This window comes from Saccostrea cucullata, unplaced genomic scaffold (genome assembly GCF_032062105.1).
Source record: "Saccostrea cucullata isolate Sc308-1 unplaced genomic scaffold, CSIRO_AGI_Scuc_v1 ctg871, whole genome shotgun sequence".
Classification (NCBI taxonomy): Eukaryota; Metazoa; Mollusca; class Bivalvia; order Ostreida; family Ostreidae; genus Saccostrea; species Saccostrea cuccullata.
In genome coordinates, this window is record NW_026941323.1 from 70,412 (window position 1) to 89,635 (window position 19,224).

Consider the following 19,224-nt stretch of genomic DNA (forward strand, 5'->3'; position numbering starts at 1 on the left):
TCTTTAACCTAGATGTATATTGCATACATTTCATGATAATGTAAAACATTTTCCTCTATAACTAAGATAACTTGGTGCTCTTCAAAATATGAACATGAAATGGCTCGACAATTTTATTACATTACATGGAATTCAGTTAATCCTAGTTAATCTATGTATATAGACAGTGTCTTGAAATAACTTATTTATCAGAGTTGAAAGCAATTAATAGATGGAATGAAATGCATTTGAAGCTCAAAAACTCTTAATATGATGAATTAAATATTCCATCCATAAATATGATCATGGTGATAGCGAATGAAATTGAACCAAGTTCCCCCTAAAAATATTCTGGAGAAAAAGCATACTTACAATTCGACATGCATCAAATTCAGAGGATCCTTAATACATTAATATACATTAACCCACAAATTTAAAAGCAGTGTCTAAAGACTCTCAGACTCATGAGACCTGTATCTGTCTATGAATACCACCAATACACTGCAGCTTAAAAACTCATTGCCCATACTCACTGACCCCCCATTAACCTTAAAAAACTTACATAAGGATTGGACATTTCGTATATTGTCATGAAAACTGACAGTCAATGGACCGTAACCACATAAAACCAATTGACCGGCAGTAATTCTGTTAGAGGTGGATTGACAATACAGTACCTATCTCATCAGCAGATCAAAAGACCATATAAGAGGAGAATCTGCATGGAGAGAATTGGGTGCTTTTCAATACAGACCTACTAATTGCATATCCGTGTCTTTAACTACAAGGTTTCTGATTTGCTTTTAATGTCTAGAGAATCGCGAGGAAAGCCTGGGTTTACATACATTAATGCTACTTAATCTCTGCACTGAAGAGGAAAACGGGTAATTGAGCAAATTGTATGCATTTTTATCATGGTGTTGTCATATTTTTTGTAAAGCTATTTTCTTTTGCCCTGAGCTGAAACATTTTGTGAAATCTTCAATACACATTCTTTTCAATTACTTTAAAATGGTTTGAATTTCATGCAGAAAATCCCGATGATACAAATAGCTGACTTCAAATGAAATATAATTCTCTTGATTATATGCAGAAGGGAAGTTTAAGATTTCTCTTTAATTTCTACTTTAGGAGGAACAGCTAAAAGACGCTTTGGATACAATCTTTTTCTGTTCTTCAAATTCTGATATGGATCTCAACCTAGATTAACTTCTTTCTGCATATGGACAGTTTAATTTGCATTAAAATTTTCTGACAGATTTTCTTGCATGATGTTTTTTGTGGTACACTACTGCTATTCTTAGATTGTAAAAAAAAGCCACAAAAATGAAACTGATTAACTGATGAGTAATTGCAGAATTGATGACCCATTAAACAAGACCACCCCAAACACTTTTTTACCATACAAATTAATCAGCATTAAACACTGTTATCATTACTAACAATCTTAAAACATAAAAACCTAAACGAAAATTTCAACACAAATTCACCACAAAAAAGTCTACAATTTCACTGCTTTTTCTGCTTTGTTGAGCACCTTTAAGTATTTATTTACAAACAAATTCCTTTTTCATTCTGTGTCTGGATATATTCTGAGGTTTTGTAGATTGAGCTAGGTAATGGACCCCTGTTACAGGTGGTATCTTGGCCTTATCTGACCTGCCCCAATACTTATCTCACCCTAAATCTAACCCGTTTTTTAAGTTTGTGAAACATACTGTGTTAATGGGACACTTAAAAAAATAGGTTAAGTATAAATAATATGCAATCCCAGTACCAAGGTCATCAATATAAATATACATGTATATTAAAATAAATAAATTACAAAATCCCTAGTTATACATTCTTAAAATATTAAGATGATGATTAGAGAAAAAAATATAAAGATCAACAAGAATGAAGATGACAATTCTGTTTATGATGACTGCAATTATGATGATGATTCTGATGATGGTGATGATTCAAATGATGATGATGATATAGGAGAAGGTTCTAATGATGATGATATGGGAGAAGGTTCCAATGATGATGATATGGGAGAAGGTTCCAATGATGATGATATGGGAGAAGGTTCCAATGATGATGTTCACAATGAGGAATGATATGGGATGAAGATTTGGGATGATGATTCCAATGTTGATGATGATGATGAAGTAGACTGATGAATTCAATGATGATGATGATGATAAGAGATGACGATGAAGACATTATAATCAGGTTTTTACTCTTTTACTGCAGCATTTCAATTAATACTTACCAATCTGTGAAGAATTCTGATCCCAGGTCTTCAAGGTGTCTTCCAGCTACAAAATAATATAATATTGTAATTAATCTTGAAGTTAAAGGTCCAGTTAAGTAATATCATATTCTTTGAAATTCAAGACTTCTTGTATTCAAATATTGCATCATCACCACACATACCAGTTTCAAATGACAGGTATTTTTCAATACAGAGAAAACTTCTTAAAATTGCACCAAGTTTAATACCAATTCCTGAACATGAATTAATGAAGCAAGAAGAAGGAAACCCCACCTTTTTCTATCCTCTTGAATCACAAGACTTTGATAAAAACAACACAAATAAAATACACAAAGATGCGGAACCACAGTGATGCAGTGACTTTTGAATTCCTTTAATTTAAAAATTCTGGCTTGGATCCTCCCTGGCCTTATCCAACTGTAAACACTTCATGTACCCACTAAAACATGTCACTTTTAATGTTCACTAAGTGTACATAAATTGGCAGCAAGCTTTTGATTATTGGAGCTTATCAAACAATTCCAATCAAAAATATATTACACAGAGGCAAGGGAAATCTAACAATTGTGGTTTTGAATCAAAATAAATCTTACTGATACACAACTAGAAAGAAACAAGGTCACTTCAGTTTAGGAGATTTTAATGATTTCATTACTGGAGCAAAGTTACTGATGTGTTTGTGGGTGAAGGAGACTTTGAAAAAGATTACATCTACAGAAATTTAAATGTTTTCATTATAAATTCTTCACTCACAGTGACTTTTACCAAGGATAAATATAAGGATGCTGAAAGGTTATCCAACTGCTATATGAATTAAATATATATGCCCTGCACATTTCACAATTCATTGTCAGGTACATTTTAAATTGAAAAAAAAAACTTTCTTGATACAATTTCATTTAATTTTTCTCATGATTCCAAGACAAACACATTGGTAACTGATGGCATTGCTCATTGCCCTTACTGTCAAAAAAAAAATTAAGTTAGCATCTCTTATAATTTTTGCTAAATCAATAAAATATAAACACCAAATTACCTCCCTCATCATTTTTTGGGGTTTTGTACAATGTAAAAAGCTGCCTCATCATGTTTTTTGCCTCCCTCCCTCATCATATTTCTTGAAAAAAGGCCTGAGAACCAAGTAATTAACTTTGCATGGCCTTAGCATTAAATTTTTGAAATTTATTGAGGATTTTTTTCAAAGATTTGACCATAGAAATACATGTACAAGGAATGAGACAACTTCACTGTATTCAGTTATATTCAAAGCATTTTACCAGTATTCAGATACAAGTGGTAAATTTTTCAAAAAAGAACGTTTAATTCACAATATGAATTTTTTTAAAAATATTTAAATTATTTCTCTTTGAGGCCTCCATACAATCCGTTACAACACAAGGAAATCAATATTTCGATAGAGTTCAACTTAAATTGTCAAAACAATCGATAGATAAACTTATAACAACTAATCGAATGTTGTTTTAGTCAACAAATATCGTAATTACGAGTTTACTTCAGAATAGTACGTCTTTGACCATGGCCATGTTGACATATAAACAACAACTCTCATAACGAAAGTTGCAGACCGACGACGCCTTCAATGTGCAAGTTTGTTTATTCAAATGTTTAGGAACAATATAGAAAGTAAGTATGAAAATTTGATGCTAATAGGGCAAGATTTTGAGGTACGTTTCTTTTCCCTGTCAAAACGATACAGACTGAGCTTATTTTCTACGTATGAACGTTGAGACAGCGATTTTTAAAATTCACACTCGTATCGGACAGTGACATAAACATTTTCACGGCGTCCATCAGTTAGGCAGTCTAGTATGTTGCCAGTTTTGTTTAAGCCCTAATTAAATTTAAAGTTTCTTGTATTCAATATTTAGCCAGAACAGACCCAGAAATAACTGCTTTCATTGTTTATACGATAACCTAGTAGTGTCATCAAGAAAGTAGTTCTGATTGAAAGAATTTATCGATGTGTAAAAATTTTCTGGAACGTGTTCTCGTCCAATCAAAACACAGGAAATCAACAGATAAAATGAAGATTGGAATTATTCAGTTATATTCAATATTAACCAGTATTCAGATAAAAGTGGTTGCACTGTATTGTATCTGCACAACTCGGGGAAATCAATATAAATTCTACAAATCAATGCAGACAGATAATTAATTACGATTTTTTTATGGTTAATTATTAAAAGATAATCAAGTGTGACATTTAACGATTTTGACAGTTTATAGGATGCATCTTATTGATATGGAGTGATGTCTAATTGAATCTCTGTCTTTACACACCTGAGACTCTGCTCATTTCTCTCTCACCTTGAATTTGATCAGCAGATTTATGCACAACTTACACCTTCTGAACTTTATAGTCATACAGGACAATAACTATTCATATGATACATTTATTGTGCATTTTATTTCTGTCACAGAATCCTGTTTCAGAAACCATGTGTTTTAGTGTCCACCATTTATTAATTTAAAAATTGAAATATTCGGAACATTTGCGTCACTTTGTCACGACTTTTCTTGCATTAAGCATGATGCAGCAGTTTGGTTCTGTATGTATTTATATGCCATACACATGCACCTGATGATAGGTGTTAGAGGTTACACTACCTATATACAGAAACATGACTGATGAGTTCAAATTGTTTTTTTTTTTTTAATCTACATATGACTAATAAGGAGAATTCATTGACTATTTGCCCTAATTTGTTTTAGTTTGGGTGCACTTTAATCATACAGCGTTATTCTGTTGGGTGAAATCATTTGTGGTTATTTCCTCAAAATTTAATTGAATTATATTTTGACTTAAATGTCTAGCAAACACTGAAGTCTTATTTAATTGATTTATTATAGGAAGTATGCTACTTTTTATCCATATAAATATACAAGTAATAGAGCTGTGATTATTCTCAATGACCTTGAAAAATACAGTTGACTTTTGGAACCTTGAACACTGATATCTCAATCATGTACCATGATTACATGTATGCCAAAGTGAATGAAACCAACCCAACCCCCACACCCCACTACACACCACCTTTTTTTTTTTTTTAATTTACCAAATATTTCTGGAGTCCTTGGATATATTGAGATTTTTTTTGCAGCCTTATTGATAAAGAAAAAAACAAGATTTGACTCTACCTTAGTTTTAAGTTCAGGTATTTATACATTTTTTTAAAAATTGAAGCAATAAATGTGCAACATATACAATGCTTAATTAATTAAAAGTAAAAGTAAAGGACTTCCCCTTTTTATATGTCAAAATTGAAAAACTTAGAATTGAAGATCCAACTTGAATCATACAGATGTGTGGCCTTGCCACCTTGGTTTTATATCTCTCTGGTTCCAACAAATGTTGCATGTCTAAAACTGTCCACAATCATGTGATATAAATTCGTCATAAATCCAACAAATGGAATGTAAAAGTACTTTCTGTCCATAGGATAACAGGGACATGAATCCTTGACCAATATGTGACATAAAATATTTGCATAAAAATTACCCTGAAATTTTGAATTTTTCTTAATAAAGTAATATTATTTATCTACTTCATGGTAAATCATAATTATGCATTGCTGCAGGAATTAAAACAGAATTTAACATTTTAAATAGTCAATTTATCTGTATGATAATTATGTCTATAAATTTTAAAACATTACTGTTGTCAAAAAAGTACTCAAAAGTTAATATCAAAAATTCGACCAATTAAAAATATCATTTACATGTTGTGCACTTTGGATATTCAAATGCCTGTCGTGTCTACAATATAGAAGTTTTTATCAATGAACCCCCTCATAACTACACAAATACTATAGTCTTTTATAACCTTGGAGTTTCACTTTTACATATTTATTGTCAAAAAACAACATTATTTCTTTTCTCCTCTTGGTGGTGATAATCTATCAATGCATGCATAAATAATAACTGACAACAACACAATTATCACCAACAAATAATCTGTATAGGGCCATCATTTTTTCGAAAACACATAAAACTCACAAAGCACCTAATGAAAAATGCAACATACAGATTACAAAAGGCCTGTATTTACATCCTATTATCAAATTATGAAAGTTTTGTTGCATTAAGAAGAAAAAAAATCCCCTGCTCAAATTTCAGTCGCCTGCAATCTTTGAGAAAATCTGGCTTGATGGTGCATTTCTCAGTTGTCGAAGCCAAAAGTACGAACTTGTTATTAGAACAAAGGACTTCCTCCAAATATAATCTGTGACAACGGAGCCTGAACGACTGAGAAGTCAGAGTACAAAAGGAAATCTTATCTAGCTCACTAAACTACTTCTCTTACACACTTTAAAAATCATTAAGGATAAAATATCGCCTACATGTCAACGCAGCTTCAACATAAGACAAATTGTACTGTGTCAAGAGAGAAAAACATCTCTAGTACAGCAGGAGTCTGACATCTTATTTATAAAATTTTTTATAAATAAGACAAAAAAATTTAATATCAATTACAAGAAATTTTGGTGTTACATAGCACCTACCAGTAATTAAAATTGAATCAAATTTGATCAGATACTTCAAAATCATAATTAACCAAAGGCAGAGTTTAATAACAATGCATAGCAGGTATGTGCTTTACAGTTAAAGTGTAGTCTACTTGCATGCCACATTATATCATAATCAGCAAAACTTTCAGTGGTATTTTAAAAGTATTAAACAGAAATTTCTATTTATAGTAATCAAGGCAATGATGCTGAAGTCTAAATCAGAAAAAAAGAATTGTTGCCTTTAAATTTGTGTGCCAAACATTGAAATCAGGTAACAAAACTGTAGGAGATGTAGCATTTTAAAAGAATTTCACAAATTTTTTTTATTAGTTGTTTCATGGAAATCAAAAACCGATATACAGAATTGTGTATCTTGTAAGTTTGTGTGCCAAAAAAAATAAAAATTCCAAAGAATTTCCAGAAATTTTTTTTTATAACCACGGCAATACTGTTCATAGAAATCAAAAAAGATATACAGAATTATGTATCTTAATTGTTTGAATTGTGTACTTATATTGAAATCAGTCCATAACTGTAGGAGATGTAGCATTTTGAAAGAATTTGACCCTTTTAATAAGAACTCTGCAACACGTTTTATATCAAAAAAGATAAACATAATTATGTATCTTATTGGCCATGTGAAACAAGTTATTTTGAAACAGTCAAAAATATAAATGTTTTAAGAAACAAAATTTAAATGTATAACCAAGGCAACAACATTTTCAAAAACTGATACACAGAATTATGTATCTTAGTGTAGTCTACTTGTGCGCCAAGTTATATTGAAATCAGTCAAAAACTGTAGGAGGAGTAGCATTTTGAAAGAATTTCACAGAAATTTCTATTTTTAGTAACCACGGCAACAGCGTTCATCAAAATCAAAAACCGATATACACAATTATGGATCTTAGTGTAGTCTACTTGTGTGCCAAGTTATATTGAAATTAGACCAAAACTGTAGGAGGAGTAGCATTTTAAAGAATTTCATATAAATTTCTATTTTTAGTAACCACGGCAACACCGTTCATCGAAATCAAAAACCGATATACAGAAATGTATCTTAGTGTAGTCTACTTGTGTGCCAAGTTGTATTGAAATTAGACCAAAACTGTAGGAGGAGTAGCAAAAGAATTTCACAGAAATTTCTATTTTTGTAACCAGGTATGAATCCAAATCAAAAACAGATATACAGAATTATGTATCTTAGTGTAGTTAAATTGTGTGCCAAGTTATTTAAGAAAAAGGAATTTTTAAACACTCATCAGGATGTTCTAAGACAAAAAAGGGCTTTATATGAGAGTCATAGGAATGTGATAACCCTATGATGTTTTAAATTGATACCTTATCATTATATTTACATTTGTGACTTATTCATTCCTTATATTTGCCTGATTGTGACTTTTAACGTGTGAAAAGCGTTAATTTTGAAACCCAACGGCATGTATGTAGTCTACTGAACGCACGTCAACCCTTTATGACGTCACAGAGAAATTACGTCGAACGTTTATCTATACGCACATTTATTAAACTTTTATGTATTTATACAGTTGTGTAAAATTTGCTTTCAATAGTGTTATATAAAGGAAAACATTTGCAAATGTAAATATATTGAAATTAGACCAAAACTGTAGGAGGAGTAGCATTTTGAAAAATTGTTTACAGACAGAAAAGTTTAGCATTGTTCACATAATATGTCTCTCTGGTCTCTGACCAGTAGAGCTAATAATTAACAAAAGAGAGGGTTTAATGACAATGCAAAGCATGTAGGTGCTTAAACAGTGTAAGGGATAGATTTGTCACAGCAAAACTTCCAATAGGCAAATTTAGAGAGCTGCATATGTAAAAAAAATACATAAAATTTGATAAACAATGTTTTTTTTGGTGTGGCTTTTTTTGTTTTTTTTTTGTAGCCACCCAATGGACATTTTCGAACCAAAAAAGACCAATGGCTAAAGAAGGAAAAAACAAATGATTGCCTTGATCTGAAATCATCCAAGACACAGGTAACAAAGAGAGCTAGGCAATCACCTTTACATAATAAAACCCACTGACTCCTGATGCCTGACCAGAGTCAAGTAAAAGACGCCTCCTAACCGATTGGACAAATTCGTTTCACCTGCGTGACCAAGAAAGACAAGACAGTATGAGATCATCTTCGACTCTTTATGTCTCTCTTCTTCGAAAAAATTAAATAAACCATAATTATCTGAAGGGGTTCACAAAACCGCCTGTTTCAACACAACAGGAACAGAGTGTATAATGGATGAGAGTTGTCACCAAGGTCAAAGTATTGTCCTTCTAAAAGCTAAAGAATCTACGACAACAATCGCCAGTTACATTGCTTTTGAATTTTCCACGTTTCGAGTACCCATGCTAAGTGTGTTTTGACTGCTATTTCAGACTGAATTCATAAAGCATAAATGTCATGTGAACTTAAAAATTTGAGCGAATTAAACTTTTTGAACAAATTAGATAGTCAATAAGCCAATTAACCGTAAGGCATGGAACATGTTTTTTCTTAAAGAAGTCTACAAACATTTAGAAAGAATCTGCATAACTATATACATGTAGAATTTATAATTTACATAAGCATTTTTTTTTATTTTAAATAGTAAAATAATCTACGTTCTGCAAAATTTTAATCACATGCAGTTTTTGGGTTGGTTTTTTATTGTAATCTTGAATTATACTCTTTTTGCAGCAACATGTAATACAATTCAAACTGAAATGCGCATTAAAATACAAATTTTTAAATCTGTATGTTAAATTTGAAAATCGAGTTAAAACTCTGCAGTACAATAAAACAGCTTTTTCAGAGATGACCTCCAGACCTCCCCATCAAAGTACAATTTTTTTTTTTTTATGAATAGCGAAATCACTCAGAACACGTGAAAAATGCCAGCCTTCATACATTAACCACCAAAAGAGTAAGATATATGAATCAGAACACAATCAAACTGATTAAAATGATGATCTCTCACCTAGCCGATAACAATCACTGGATTTCTACACAAAGGTTCCACATGAGTTGTATGTCAATACGACTTTCTATCAATGAAATCACTATATACCTACATGAGAGCAACCAATTACACCAGATATTTAATGTTTTCCCCTTTTGAAGACACAAATCTCATAATTTGCACCATTTATCTCATAATGGTTTAAACAAGCCTTTGGTGGCAAATTTTATAAAGTTTTTTTTTTTTTATAAATCACATATGGTTCTTTCCCTTTATAAGTTAAACAATTTGAAAAGCAACAAGAAATATGTTCCCTTTGAAATTACTACTGTAACAATATCTATTTACAAAAGGATCTCATGACCGGAACAATATTGTATTATATTAACCAAATTAACAAATACATTAATTTCAGATTTGTCTACTTCAACTGAACTTGATCAAAAAATTTTAAAATCTAGCTGAATTGAAATCAAACAATAAGTTGTACTAATAAAGAGATAATGACCAATTAAGAATTTCTTCACGTGTCATTTACCTCTGCCTTGCTCTGTCTGTTCACCTCTCCCCACAGAAATAGTTCCACATAGAACAGCTATATATTGTAACACTGTATGTTGAAAGTGCTGCTTAAATTTATTAACACCTTCATAAACCCTCTTACAAACAGTCTAAAGATTCCAAATTTTTGTGTCAATCGTATTTAGACCCCCCTTCAAACACCTGTTAAGATTTTCAATTAATAAAACTAGTGGGTAGATAATGGAGAATACTTTCTGAAGCAGGTGCTTGGTACAACTTTAACCAATACTCTAAATACTTCAACAAATAAAGTAGGCAATTACCTATGGTTCCCAACCCCTTTTTTGGTCAATATTTTTATTTCACCCGAACAAAGACTAAATATAGAGCTGGTTAGTGCATGGTCAGATTTGTTTGACCAAAATTCCCTGCAGATATTGTCAAATTTAACCTACTTACCCAATTTTGCAAGACCCAGACAAGACAGCGGTTTAAAACACTGAAATGAATTTCTTTTTACAGCAATAGCTGTTGAACCTATGCACTCTCAGGCTCAACGCCTACACACTAGAACATGGGTGCATGATCTCTAGGGACTGGATAGACTAGGCCAGATATAGACCAACTGTTACTTTACTTTTAATACTTACACAAAAGACTTACAAAAAATCTGCATTTTTTCTACTGACCCCTCCCCCCAAAAAACCTCAAAAGAGCATATGAAAGTGATTTTCAAAACTCACCTATGAGAAATTCAAAATGCTAAATAGGCAGCTACATCAAATGCTTCTAAAAGCAGCCCTATACCTAGGCTGAATAAAACACTCAGTTGAAATCAAAACACGAGATGCAGAAAAGCTAGTGAGATACGAAACTGAAATACAATATATACGTCCTTAAAGCACAGAACAAAGTCTCAAAGTGACCTTGCAATTTTGTTCTTCCCCAGTAAGAATGAGATTGTAATTATAGGCCCATGTATAAAGCTATCACTAGCTTTCTAATAGTCTATCATTTTACGGGCCAATTTGGAAAACCAACCCGAGAGTTACTCAAAGGTTCAAGTAAACTGGACGTCCTTGTAATAATGTTGGACAAATATGATGGATTTACTTGGAAAGATACTTTAAGAAAAGAATTTCATAGAAGAACTAGCATCCTATCAATTTCTCGGCGACCTTCATGGCATCTGAACTGGTCACCTACATTGTTTACTGTGTATTTGACCTTGTAGTCAGAAAATAGCTCTTCGGAGCTAATGTTCTTTGTTTGATATACCCGACTTTAAATAAATATTATCTTATCTTTTATCTTATCTTACCTTCACTTTGTGTTTTACATTAACTTGTAACCAAACCAGTATGTGTCATTATTCTGCAGTTTTCATAATCAAAATAATTTCTCTCAATAATTTAAGCATTCACAATTAATTGTTTTCAATACATTAAACAAGTGTCCCTGTGTGACCTATCATTTTGTTTTTGTTTTTTATCTACATCCTACATGTATATAATTACAATACTAATCTTGGTGGGGTTTTTTTCATATTTCATATTTGTACTACATTGTCTGTGTGTCTGTGTGTGACCTATTGTTAAGTTACTAACCTTCCTGATTTTTATCTACATTGTCTGTGTGTCTGTGTGTAACCTATTCTTAATTTACTTACCTTCCTGATTTTTATCTACATTGTCTGTGTGTCAGTGTGTAACCTATTGTTAAGTTACCAATCTTCCTGATTTTTATTTACATTGTCTGTGTGTCTGTGTGTAACCTGTTGTTATGTTACTTACCTTCCTGGTTTTATCTATATTGTCTGTGTGTCTGTGTGTAACCTATTGTTAAGTTACTTACCTTCTTGGTTTTTATCTACATTGTCCGTGTATCTGTGCGTGACCTTTTGTTAAGTTACTTACCTTCCTGGTTTTCATCTACATTGTCTGTGTATCTGTGCGTGACCTTTTGTTAAGTTACTTACCTTCCTGGTTTCTGTCTATATTGTCTGTGTGTCTGTGTGTAACCTATTGTTATGTTACTTACCTTCCTGGTTTCTGTCTATATTGTCTGTATGTCTGTGCGTGACCTATTGTTAAGTTACTTACCTTCCTGGTTTTTATCTACATTGTCTGTGTGTCTGTGTGTAACCTATTGTTCAGTTACTAACCTTCCTGGTTTTTATCTACATTGTCTGTGTGTCTGTGTGTAACCTATTGTTATGTTACTTACCTTCCTGGTTTCTGTCTATATTGTCTGTGTGTCTGTGTGTAACCTATTGTTAAGTTACTTACCTTCCTGATTTTTATCTACATTGTCTGTGTATCTTTGCATGACCTTTTGTTAAGTTACTTACCTTCCTGGTTTCTGTCTAAATTGTCTGTGTGTCTGTGTGTAACCTATTGTTAAGTTACTTACCTTCCTGGTTTCATCTACATTGTCTGTGTGTCTGTGTGTAACCTATTGTTAAGTTACTAACCTTCCTGGTTTTCATCTACACTGTCTGTGAGTCTGTACGTGACCTACCTTGGTACTACATTGTCTGTGTGTCTGTACGTGAACTACCTTGGTACTACATTGTCTGTGTGTCTGTACGTGAGCTACCTTGGTACTACATTGTCTGTGAGTCTGTACGTGACCTACCTTGGTACTACATTGTCTGTGTGTCTGTACGTGACCTACCTTGGTACTACATTGTCTGTGTGTCTGTACGTGACCTACCTTGGTACTATATTGTCTGTGTGTCTGTATGTGACCTACCTTGGTACTACATTGTCTGTGTGTCTGTACGTGACCTACCTTGGTACTACATTGTCTGTGTGTCTGTACGTGACCTACCTTGGTACTACATTGTCTGTGAGTCTGTACGTGACCTACCTTGGTACTATATTGTCTGTGTGTCTGTACGTGACCTATCTTGGTACTATATTGTCTGTGTGTCTGTACGTGACCTACCTTGGTACTACATCGTCTGTGTGTCTGTACGTGACCTACCTTGGTACTACATTGTCTGTGTGTCTGTACGTGACCTATCTTGGTACTACACTGTCTGTGAGTCTGTACGTGACCTACCTTGGTACTACATTGTTTGAGTGTCTGTACGTGACCTACCTTGGTACTACATCGTCTGTCTGTCTATATGTGACCTACCTTGGTACTATATTGTCTGTGTGTCTGTACGTTGACCTACCTTGGTACTAATCATGGCGCTGATGGACAGGATGGGCTCCACCCCCACAAAGAGAACTCGGTGGTCCTCCGGAGTCAGGGAGGAAAACTTCCTACAACAGAACAATATCACAGTGACCTTCACATTGATGAAACTCACTACTCAAAACAGCATTATTTAAATGTGACGTGCACTTACAATGACCCCTGAAACTTTAATAAAGCAAGGAAAATTAATTTACCTACTGCGTCTTCAAAAATGGAAATTATTCACTTTCACTTGTATATTACATAAAAGATTGTTAAAATTCTTGCATGCAATACATTGTTATTATATTTTTAAATATGTTTCAAAAACAATAACATGTTATTTCATTGTGCTTCTTTACTAAAGAAACCCACGTAAAAAGAAAGGATTTCACAGTATAATTCCCTGTAAATATGACATTTGGCTTGACATTAACACATAATAAGCTGTCTCTCTGGTGTGTTTTCTGTTTGTTACTGCCAGTTGTTGACTAAGGAACACCACTCTCTTCTGATATATAATAATTCTAATGTGCACTTTTGACTTAATATAATCTCACATTTATAATGTCAACAAAATATCATTAGACTTTTTGTACATCAGTATAGAACAGAACAGTATATGTGGAATGTCATTCATATTATGAAATGATCAAGTATTGTTATCTAAAGCAAGGATGTTGTTTAATGTTTTGAGAAAAAGAATGTATTGAAAGAACAGTGTGTTTAATCTCTGAAGATTTCTCTCCTGGTTTTTATAAATATACCTGAAAAATATTGACAATGATCAGACAGTGTATAACCATATAACACGGCTATTACAATAAGAGGTGAGGTCATCACCACTTGACCCCTTGACCTCAGTTAGCACTTAACTCCTGACCTGAGTGGCTCAGCATAGATGTCCAGGATGCTCCGTAGTCTTTTCCCGTACTCTCTCTCACTCCTCAGGAGTTCATGGACCAATTCATGCCGCGCATCTACTGCTACAACATAAGCAAAGAGGGATAACTCTAGAAGCTTTCACACTTTCAAAAATATTAAATTATTAATGCATTGTATTTTATTGTAGCAAATCCAGCTTCAGATCTTTCTTATGTATGTCAGATTTCCACTTTTTAAATTAACCAAAGGACGATTCTAGAGTAATGTATTTATATAGTAACAGGGCACCTGTGAATGGAATAAAAGTTCAAAAAAAGAATATGATGAATGAGCAAAATGAATTCACATTCCACGCAAGGCCATTGTCGCAAACAATTAAACAATCAAGTTTCTAATTGGTCCCCACCAAATCACCACTATTATCCATCACATACTACAGGTGTTATAAAAGACCTGATCAACCTAAATGCCATTGACCAAATAGTTTTGTTTAGCACAAAAAAAATCCATGACCTTGGGGTAAGGAATTTGGTGCCATTTTTTGATTGTTAAGGTAGTAAAAATAAAAGCCAGGGAGGACATAACCCCAACAAAATCATGAAGTTGATTGCGCTTTTTTGACATTTTCAAAAAAGATCTAGTATATCAACTAGCCATAAGCCATGAACTTCTAATTCCGTAAACAACTTTATTTTATAAAAGAGATTTGCATTTATTGATGTCATAAAATAACTGTTAAATTTCAATTAACATTTGCCCCTAAAAAAAATTCTTTACCTAGGTGGCAACATAATTTATGTTTAAAGCAAAAATTATGGCCCCTATAAAATTCAGCTTAGAAAGACCAAGTTAATAAAATTGAAAACAAATTAGTTTGTACCATTTTTTAGTATCTACATCACAGAAGTATATTCATTTATTAAATATTAGCTTAAAATTCAGCACTAGAGACAAGTTTTGATTTACCAATAGGTAATATGGCTTTTCAGTGATCCCTATTGAAGCATGGGTACTTGTTAGACTACATCCTTAAGCTTAATAAACATCACCTCATTAACCTATGCCTAAGAGATTTATTTCTTACTTCACACCAATGGCTCATAATTCAATTTCTAAGGTGTTGGTCTCCAGCTTTTCTTTTTGTCATTTATTAAATATTGCTAATTATAGAGACAAGTTTGATTTACCAATAGGTATTTTATTGATAATTGATGATTATTGATAATGAGCAAAAAACACAATTAACCTATGCCTAAGAGATTTATTTCTTACTTCACACCAATGGCTCATAATTCAATTTCTAACCCCTTCATTGCTAATTATCGTTTGTTTTCTGTATTTTATTGATAATGAGCAAAAAAACGACAATTTATGCGGATGGCCATGTGCAAAACTGCATACTGAGTGCAAGCTAAAAACACAAATAACTCGATAGGTTAGATGTCTAAACTGACCACATAGATGAGTGAATCCCTCATAAAACATATACTCTGAGCACCTTCTTCATTCAGAGGCTCATATATTTTACAGGTAATGTCAATATTAATTTCTCATATACATACTGCACTGTTAACTTCTGTCTGAAATGGTCTGCACGTGCATACATGGACAAAAAAAGAGAAGAGAGAGTGACCTAAGACCTGGTGGCTATCAGTCCACTACATGTTTAAATTCAATCAAAATCCATGTAGACAATTGCAATGCCCTACAAGTAATGTGACATTTTTTAACTAACTTCAAAAAGTATTTAAAGACACAAAAATACAATTATGCATAAAAATATTACCTAAAATTTTTCAAAAATGCTGTCTTTGATATATGACACAATTCAGTTACTATGTGAAAATATCCTAAAAAGTTTTTATTCACATATACAATAAACTCAAACTCTCTCTCTTAAAACATACCTTTAGGGTAATCCAGCCCATCTGCCAGTTCCTCGAACACGTCTTCCAGGCCAGAGTCGAGTGGAGGGGAGCTACAGCTGCTGTCTGAGTTCAGGATGGACCGGGTGGAGTCCATGATGATGCGGTAGCTGCTGATACGATACTCCATGCTGGCCTGTGACAGGAGGTCCCTCAACCCACCTCCATCTTCACTGCTCAACTGAAAAATAATTAGTCAACTGTAAAATGACAGATCAATGCAACAGATCCCTCAACCCACCTCCATCTTCACTGCTCAACTGAAAAATAGTCAATTGTAAAACAAGGACAAATCAACTGTAACAGATCCCTCAACCCACCTCCATCTTCACTGCTCAACTGAAAAACAGTCAACTGTGACAGGGGATCCTTCATTATGTGTGTTTATGTAGTTTTCTTTTTTTTCTCATAGGAGAGGTGACTCTTTTACATAAGTTCCCATACCAAAAAAAGGTACAGATTAGGCATGCCTATTCTTGATAAATATAGGCACAAAAAAGGTATACCTAAAGTATACAAGTTTGGAACCACTTCTTCAAGTATAGGTAGCAAATTGGTACAAAAAAGGCATACTAAAGGTATACTTTTCAATGATTCATTTTTTTCTATTTCACATATAGGTACATTTTAGGCACACATAAAACATTAGATTGAGCAGTGAGGCATACCTAAAGTATGCCTATGCATAGTATGGCATATAATTCTAAGAGTCAGATAGGTACATTTTAGGTATACCTAAAAGGTGCCTACATATCAATCTATTAGGAACTTTCAAGGTTGTGCCAAAAGTATGCCAGAGGTATACCAAAAGTATACCTACAAGGTACCTATATTGTACCAAAATCATTAATAGGCACATTTTAGGTACTAAAAAAGCACAATATTGGCACACCATCTAACTAGACCAGTAGGTACATTCCAGGCATACCTAAAAGGTGCCTACATATCAATCTATTAGGAACCTTCAAGGCTGTGCCAAAAGTATGCCAGAGGTATACCAAAAGTATACCCACAAGGTACCTATATTGTACCAAAATCATTAATAAGCACATTTTAGGTACTAAAAAAGCACAATATTGGCACACCATCTAACTAGACCAGTAGGTACATTCCAGGCATACCTAAAAGGTGCCTACATATCAATCTATTAGGAACCTTCAAGGCTGTGCCAAAAGTATGCCAGAGGTATACCAAAAGTATACCTACAAGGTACCTACCTATATTGTACCAAAATCATTAATAGGCACATTTTAGGTACTAAAAAAGCACAATATTGGCACACCGCATAACTATACAAAAAGGTACATTTTAGGTGTGTTTATTCAACCACAAAAATTTCTTTCTCCATCAAAATTTTTTTAATTTTTGGCCTTACATAAAAAATACATACTTATCATTCCTTGTGAATGGGGCAGGACTATATTAAGGAAGAATGTAACAATAATTATCAGGTTCAAGTAAAAACAAGTAAAAATTTATTATATGATACTATATGAAAATATATATGAAAAATAAATATTTTAAATCCTCTCTATTAACGGAATGTATATATGACAAATCTCCTATATTTAAAAAAAAATTAATATTGTTACCTTTAACAAAATAATGATATTTAATATCATTTTTTGCAAGAAAAAAAACCATACCTTTTCAGCATATACAAAACATAATTAATGTAATTTGAATACACTAAGACACCGTAAAAGTATTGAAAGTATACTCCATTTCATGTCCTTTTTTTGGCCACACATTATTCACTTGCTGCATGTGCAATTCATGTAATGTTCATTTCTTTCATAGAGTTTTTACCCAATTGGCACCAAAGAATTTTCTGCACAGTAATAGACCTTTTACCAGGGTAAATACTCATTGCTGTACAGTTGCGATTTTCATCTGGACTCCTTATAAAAACTGATCCTCCATTTGAATGTAGCATGCAATTCCTTTTTTCTTCTTTCATGCCATTCCCTTCAATTCTGAAAAAGTTGTTGCTCTTGAGTTTCAATTTGAAATTATTTTCAAAAATAAAATCCAATTGAGGCTAAACAATACTTCCTTCCTACTTGCATTATGTATTACTATATATTATGTTATTAAATGTATATATACTTAATCAATTAAAAGTGATTTGGACACCCCCCCCTTACCCTGTCCATCTGAAATTCCTAAAATTTACAATGGAGTCGAAAAGTGGTAATTAATTTTACTATATTTATATTTTTTAAAAAAATCAGATTAGATTTCATACTTACTGACACACAGTTTAGAATGACTACAGGGGACAAGAATTTTGCTGAAAAAGAAAGTTTGTTCATGAAATTATGTGACATTATTATTAACAAAGTTTACACTAATTTGTATACATAATTTTTTTTTTAAATATAATACTGAAAGCAGAAACATTGTCACTCTGAAATAAATGATGTGTGTACATAACCCCCCCCCCCCCTTTTCCCTGGCATGAACCAAGTGGAGAGATAGGGGTTTAAATGATTTTATGTAAACTTATAACATAAATTCAAATCAGTTAATTTTGTTATATTATGTTTTATAAATGCTGTAATTTTGATACTTTAAAATGTTAGAACCCGCCCCCCCCCCCCCTTTTCATATATAGAGATCTTTACTTTATATTTCAAATTTCATGTGCCAATGATTAAATTTTCAATATCATTTAAATTTCTGTTTGTTATTATCGCCATGCTCATGCAGAGGCCACTGTACATAACCTGTTCCCGCGATATTGACACGTTAATTATTTTTTTTAAAAGACTCTGAAACTGTGAAACACTTTTTATGTCTTATTGTTACACATCAGGTTAAACAAAATATATTATTTATATGTCTTCACTTAATGTGTATATATAAACCAAAAATCTACGGTACAATTACCTAGAATTTCGTAAAATTTACACTTGATATTCACATTCTAATGCATTCTTTACGTGCACAAATACACTAACAACAAGCAG

The 19,224-nt window shown here is 32.7% G+C and overlaps 1 protein-coding gene across 3 annotated transcripts in view; it reads right to left on the reverse strand.

The window, feature by feature from the left end:
* The window catches only part of LOC134257628 (uncharacterized), a 107,361-nt gene that overhangs the window by 68,443 nt on the left and 19,694 nt on the right, over positions 1–19,224 (reverse strand). For all 3 annotated transcript variants that reach the window (XM_062740214.1, XM_062740215.1, XM_062740217.1), the window contains exons 2-5: positions 16,235–16,433; positions 14,326–14,428; positions 13,438–13,528; positions 2,237–2,282 (exon numbers count right to left, since the gene is read on the reverse strand). In XM_062740214.1, the coding sequence (XP_062596198.1) occupies positions 2,237–2,282; positions 13,438–13,528; positions 14,326–14,428; positions 16,235–16,433 (439 nt within the window). The remainder of the gene's footprint in view (positions 1–2,236; positions 2,283–13,437; positions 13,529–14,325; positions 14,429–16,234; positions 16,434–19,224) is intronic.